At 40.1% G+C, this 7,042-nt stretch overlaps 1 protein-coding gene across 1 annotated transcript; it reads left to right on the top strand.

Annotated features, from left to right (window-relative positions):
* The first annotated feature begins 6,178 nt into the window (after positions 1-6,178).
* TMA7 (translation machinery associated 7 homolog) lies at positions 6,179-6,582 on the top strand. The gene has a single exon (XM_046010154.1). The coding sequence runs from the start codon at positions 6,199-6,201 to the stop codon at positions 6,391-6,393; it is 195 nt and encodes a 64-aa protein (XP_045866110.1). The 5' UTR covers positions 6,179-6,198; the 3' UTR covers positions 6,394-6,582.
* The last annotated feature ends 460 nt before the right edge of the window (positions 6,583-7,042 follow it).

The raw sequence follows: 7,042 nt of genomic DNA, 5'->3' as shown, positions 1-7,042 counted from the left end.
AAGGACATGTACTGAGAAACAAGAATCTACTTGCTCAGGGATGCCTGAGTTAAGCCTCCGCCTTCAGGCCTTCAGCTCAGGTCATGATCCCAGAGTCCTGGGGTGGAGCCCCACATGGAGCCCCACTTCAAGCTCCCTGCTCAGCAGGGAGCCTGCTTCTCCCTCTCCCACTCTCCCTGCCTGTGTTCCCTCTCTTGCTGTGTCTCTTTCTGTCAAATAAATAAATAAAATCATTAAAATAAAAAGCTACTTGCTCATAGTGCACAAAGTATAAATGAGGAAAATGTGAAGACTTGAGGCAGGGGTTGAGAGTCTTTAGGAACTAAAGTGCTGACTTGTAGCTCACTGTGGGATAAGTATGGCAGAAGGTCTCCAGAGTCTTGATTTGCATTTGACTTCCCAGCAAAATGCACCATTCAGCAGTGCTTTCATTTCCAGATGTTCACCTTTTGTCATCTGCTTTGCTGATTACCTTGCAAAAAAGTGTTTTCACCACTTTTAATTGGCTTAGAATTGAACCCAACAAATGTTCTCATGATCTGACTATTTGCCAGGTGCTTAAAAGATCAAGGATGAATAAAACCATGGCTTTATGACACACAGATGCCTCTGGACAAAACTTGGGAGAAGTCAGTTTTCTGTGTGGACCCACTCAGCATTCTTCCGTTTTTCATCTTGACTTCTTCTGACCTGACTTTTGTTCCTTACAACCTGGTCATCCTCCAGGGATAATTCTGCCATCTCCATCCAGTGCTGAAAAGACTTTCCTAATGCCTCCCATCACCAGCCCCTACCCGGCACCCCTCACTCACTTACTCTCTACAACATGTTCTTATCCTAGTAAGAATGTGCTTCACTGAGGCTTGAGGCCTCCATAAATACCTCTGGTTTATTGAGCTGCTAGACAAATAAGTCATAGATTTATTGTTTTTGGCAATTGATGAGGAGTGGACTAGATAGATGCTTGGACAGCACATTCATAGGCAAAACCATTTGCTTTGATATGAGCAGGCCAACAGAAACATAGCAGTGATTGGAAAAAAACAGAGATGGCCTGAGAGCAAAGACTGAGTAATGTGGTACCAAGTGCATTTTTTCTGTTGCTTATATACTCTGGATAAGACATGAGAATCTATGCCTCAAAGGCAAGTAAGATCCAGTCCTTGCTTTTCAGTTTGTATGGGGAGGGAGTGGCTGTGGCTCTCAGAAGTCCCTTCTTAACTCCACCTGCACAGGTTTGAGCTATGAAGTATTTGCTTTTATGCAATTTGTATCACAGAGAAACGTTCCTCTTGATTTTAATGTTGTCTTGAATTTTGTCCCTGCAACTGTCTTGGGTTTTAGGAAACGGCTCTGATTTCTGAAAAGAGTCCAGACAAGAAGAAGGAGAGTACAACTCTAAAGAAGGCTTGGATCTTAGGCTGGAGAAGGAAATCTGGAACAGCAGCTCAGACATAAGGAAGTAGAATTTAGGGCTGTTGGAAGATGGACCTGCCAGCTGGAGGGACTGTGCTAGGTGTGAGATAAATGGGCATATTGCCTTCAACTTCAGGTTCAGTGTGGCTCAGGGGTTGAGCATGGGGCTCAACCTGCAACTGAGAACAGCTGACCTCAGTTTGGGGTAAAAAGAGGGATGTACCCCGGTGGAGGCACATTAAATTTGGTGTTATCAGAAGTAGCCTTTGTTTTGCCCACCTCTTGTCACTGAGGATCACAACAATGGAAATTTATCCTCTGTGGTTTCATTCTAGCTCAGCACAACCCACCAGACACTGGTTCAGGCAGGTTACTTCTGCATCCTCAGCCTCATGTCCAGTGATGTGAAGGGCTGCCCTCTTCCAAGCCAAGGAGACAATGACTCTGGTAACCGTGACTATCGTGGCTTTGGGTCACCCATGTACTATCTTGCAGCTGAGGCATGTGTTGAAGGCTCATGCCTGTTATGCTCATGCTTGTTTAATTTACTAAGCAGAGAGGTGAGGTCTCCAGAGGTGTGTGGGGACAACACAGTAGTGTTGAATCATTAACTTTAATTTTATGCATTTTTTATACCAGTTCACTTTTTGCACAAGGCATGTTTTACCTTTGTTAAATTAAAAAAAATTAAAAAAGGAAAATTGGAAGAAAGAAAAATACACATGGATTTTAAAAAGAAAATAGAAGGAAAGGTGAAGTGATGATGATTATGGATTGCCCATGGAGGGAGGTTGAGATAACAGAAGGTCAGAGGATGCTTGAGGGGAGCATCATTTTGAGTTAGAGTATACTTATATCTTCCAAGCTACAGAACATCATTTGTCAAGTTTCTTGTGCATGGTAGAGGGGTGGTCTTGAATACAAGTTTATTAAAGTTTTAGGATATGGGACTTCAAGATCCCCATTACCATAGGGTCACAGGGCATTCCCAATACAATGAAGTGGTTCCATCTGAATACCCATCACCTCCTCTTGTGTAGAGCTTCAGATGACAGCTGAGAGCATGAGGTGACCAGGAGAGCTCCTCAGTGACTGTACCAGAGACAGATGTCTTCTGTGATAGGTAAGGGATACCTTCCTTTGAATAATTATTAATTGAGTCTTCAATAAGGGAGAAGTAACTGGGTGCTGGAATTTATATATACATTATGGAAAAAGTATGTGTTTACCTGATAACTTGATTTGGGACCAAAATTCTGTTAATGCATCTCCTACATCTTTGTTAACCACTGTTCTAGAAGGAAGTCAACCAGTCTAGCCTTTCCAGAATTTCACAGTAAAATTTGCCTTCTTGAATGTCCTTTCCCTTCTGAGGCAAAACAGTCACGCCACAAAATTGATTATTTTGTTAACTTTGTCCACTATAGAAAATAGTGTGATTTTTAAATCACACTATTTAGAAAATTTTATTTTCTTAAATCATTTCTATGATTTAATCACACTATTAAGAAAATTTTATTTTCTTAAATCATTTCTCTTTCTGAATACAAATGTACCAATAAATGAACAAAAATTTTTTCTTTATTCTAAGAAAACTTACACAAAACAACTTATGAAAAAGAAAAGTCATCCATAATATATCCATCCGGCAATAACCACTGTTAACTGCTTTTCTATGTATACATATTTATATATTTTACCATATCAGAGTATATAGTCATGGCTGATAATTTAGCTACTGCTTATCAAATGTTGACTTTCACTGGATATCAGGCAGTCTGTACTTTAAATACATGTGATCTCACCGTAGATAGAGTGGGGAAATAGATAGAAAGGGTCAGAGAGTTAAAGAAACTTGCCCCAGCCAACCAGGATTTCCATCCAGGTCTATACTCACACTTTCAATATTCCTTGACAACTATCATCATTGTTGTTCTTGTGTTTTGGTTTTCCACCTAACTGTAGCATTGCCATTACCTTCTAAGACTGTGGATTCATATAGTCCTAAAGTAGAATATTAGAACTTGTGTATAATTATTAGGGCAGAACCACTTTGCAATAGCAAGTGTATCCTTGTGTGTGCCCTGATTTCCAGTGAGCTCAAACTGTTGAACGTTCAAGCCAAATGTTCCCTAGTGCCCCCCTTTTTAAAAAGATTTAATTTATTTATTTGACAGAGAGAGATCATAAGTAGGCAGAGAGGCAGACAGAGAGAGGGGGGGAAGCAGGTTCCCTGCCAAGCAGAGAGCCCGAAGCAGGGCTCAATCGATCCCAGGACCCTGAGAACATGACCTGAGCCAAAGGCAGAGGCTTAACCCACTGAGCCACCCCAGCTCCCCCCTCAGTCCCTTTATAAGAAGAAAGTTATTAACAGCACTCTAAAGTGTTTGACTTGAGAGAGGTAATTTCCTCCACAAAGAGTACCTGATTGCTTTTCTTCTGGTAGGAGTGGGTCCATGCTATGTAGCTCTTTGAGGTTAAGGAAAATAAATACAGTACTGCATTTTCAATCCAGATGTTTCAGGGATGCTATTTCAATACAAATCTCTTCTGTGTGATAGAGGTGACTCATTCTAGAGCTAAGTCAATCACACCTGTTGTGCTCACTGAAATGTGCTGCCCAGAGTACCTTTGATGAAGGGCTCACTGCCCAGCTCTGGGGTGGGGGCTACTGGCAATCTTTCTCTAGGTGTCAACCCTCTGGTGACTGCTCCATCTACAGAGCCATCTCATCCAGGGTGACATCACTCCCTCAGGTAGCCCACATCCAATGATAGATCCAGCCAGTTAGAGTAAGGGCTAGCTAACTGTGTCGTAAGTTGGACAAGAGTGACTATCCTAGCTCAAGAGCCCCATAAGGCCACTGAGACTCCTTCCAGGTCATCTCTCAGCTGGACTTCTTGGATTAATCTTGTTCCTTGCACCTTCCTCACCAGGTTGTTTCCCCAAATAAATATCCTACATGCCAAGCTCTATCTGAGTCTACTTCCCAGGAACCTAGCAGTGACAAACTTCTGTCTTAGAAATGTTGAAAGGTGAGGATCCAGAACACTCAAACACAGACAAAAATGTTTATATACTGTAGATCTATATACAAAAAAACGTATTCAGTATGAAAAGTATATTTACACAGATCTTTAATGTCATGTATGATTAAAAACCTAGCAAATGGGGGGAAATTGCTTACCCTGATAAAAATGTATATTTAAAAATTACTTTTCAAAATACATCCTTAATAACAAATCAAAGAATAATAAATTTCCAGTAATTTAATTATGTTTAAAAATTCTATGAGAAATTATAAAACTCAGAGAGACATTAAAAATGGTTTAGGAGTACCTGGGTGGCTTAGTCAGTTAAGCATCTGCCTTCAGCTCAGCTGATGATCCCAGGGTCCTGAAATAGAACACCACATCAGGCTCCCTGTTCTTCCTTCTCTCCCCCACACCCCAGCTATTCATGCCCTCTCACTATCTCTGTCTCTCTCTCTCAAATAAATAAATAAATAAATAAAATCTTTTTAAAAAATGGTTTAAATAAATAGAGAAATACCATGTATATGATTTGGCAGATAGACTATTATAAAGATCTGAGTTCTCTCCCCCAGTTAATTTATAAGTTAAATTTATAAATTTATAAATTAAAGGGAAGCCCAGTCAAGTCCCCTAGGGGATTTGTGGGATTTAATAAGTTGATTTTTTTTTTTTTTGGTACTCACAAGTTTATATTTCCAGGTATGATTAAGATTCTTATGTATTCTTTACACAGACAAAAAATAGTTTTGGAAAGTTACATAAATATTTTAAATCTAAGGTACCTAGCTACCTAGGTAAGTAAATTACAATTAAAATGCTGGCCTTCTAACTCCTCAAACTCAGAACACACAAAACAGACAATCATGTCAAAAAATAGGCAGAAGACATGAACAGACAGTTCTCCAATGAAGACATATAAATGGCTAGCAGACAGGGAGATTAAAATCAAAACCACATTGAGATACCACCTTACACCAGTTAGAATGGTCAAAATTAACAAGACAGTAAACAACGTGTGTTGGAGAAGATGTGGAGAAAGGGGAACCCTCTTACACTGTTGGTGGGAATGCAAGTTGGTGCAGCCACTTTGGAAAACCGTGTGGAGATTCCTTAAGAAATTAAAAATAGAGCTTCCCTATGACCCTACAATTGCTCTACGGGGTATTTACCCCAAAGATACAGACATAGTGAAAACAAGGGCCATCTGTACCCCAATGTTCATAGCAGCAATGGCCATGGTCGCCAAACTGTGGAAAAAAACAGATGCCCTTCAACGGATGAATGGATAAGGAAGATGTGGTCCATATATACTATGGAATATTGTGCCTCCATCAGAAAGGATGAATACCCACCTTTTGTATCAACATGGATGTGACTGGAAGAGATTATGCTGAGTGAAATAAGTAAAGCAGAGAGAGTCAATTATCATATGATTTCACTTATTTGGGAGCATAACAAATAACATGGAGGACATGAGGTGATGGAGAGGAGAAGTGAGTTGGGGGAAATTGGAAGGGGAGATGAACCATGAGAGACTATGGACTCTGAAAAACAATCTGAGGGCTTTGGAGGGGTGGGGGGTGGGAGGTTGGGTGAGCCTAGTGGTGGGTATTATGGAGATCACGTATTGCATGGAGCACTGGGTGTGGTGCATAAACAATGAATTCTGGAACACTGAGAAGAAATTTAAAGAATAAATAAAAAACCGCTTCTGGTGCCAGGGTCTGGGGAAGGGGCGGCAGGCACCATGTCCGGCCATGAAGGTGGCAAGAAGAAGCCCCTGAAGCAGTCCAAGAAACAGGCCAAGGAGATGGACAAGGAAGATAAGGCATTCAAGCAGAAACAGAAGGAGGACTATAAGAAATTCGAGGAGCTAAAAGCGAAGGCTGTGGGGAAGGGCCCCCTGGCCACAGGTGTAATTAAGAAATCTGGCAAAAAGTAAGCTGTTCTTGTGCCCGAGGCAATGATGAGCCTTAATTCTTAATCCCATTCCTGTTTAAACATCTGGATTCCCTGTCATAGCATCTGTTGCTACCTATAGCTGGAATGAAGTGTTGTCTTAGATCCTGTTGTACATTTAAGAATAAACTTTTGTAAAAAAAAAATAATAATCATAAAAAATAAATAAAAATTTTTAAAAATTAAAAATAAAGACTAAAAATTTACAAGAAAAAAAAATCTGGCCTCCATAAAAGACCTTTCCAAAGAGCTTTTGCAAATAGCAGGCAAAGAGATTGTTTTTGTTTGTTTGTTTACAGTTTTAAAATGCTGATTCTCCCATTTCATAATGTCTTCAACCATTCCTCTCTTCAACCCAAATTTTGTTCTCAGTAGTCAGTGTACTCCAAATTAAGCACCCAATGTCATAAAATTCAGGACTAGAAAATATCTTTTAAAGTGAGCTTATCTCAAGGGGAGGAGCAAGATGATGGAGGAGTAGGAGACCTAAATTTCATCCACCTCAGGAATTCAGAATACCTACAAATGCAGCAAGAAATTTAAAAAAATAATAATAATACCAGCAATTCTATGAACAGAAAAGCAACTACTTTCAAGGAGGTAGGACATGTGGAGAAGTGAATCTGAGGCCA

The sequence above is a fragment of the Meles meles genome, chromosome 6, assembly GCF_922984935.1.
Source record: "Meles meles chromosome 6, mMelMel3.1 paternal haplotype, whole genome shotgun sequence".
Taxonomy (NCBI): domain Eukaryota; kingdom Metazoa; phylum Chordata; class Mammalia; order Carnivora; family Mustelidae; genus Meles; species Meles meles.
Note: the sequence above shows the minus strand (reverse complement) of the source record. Positions and strands in the feature narration are given on the sequence as shown.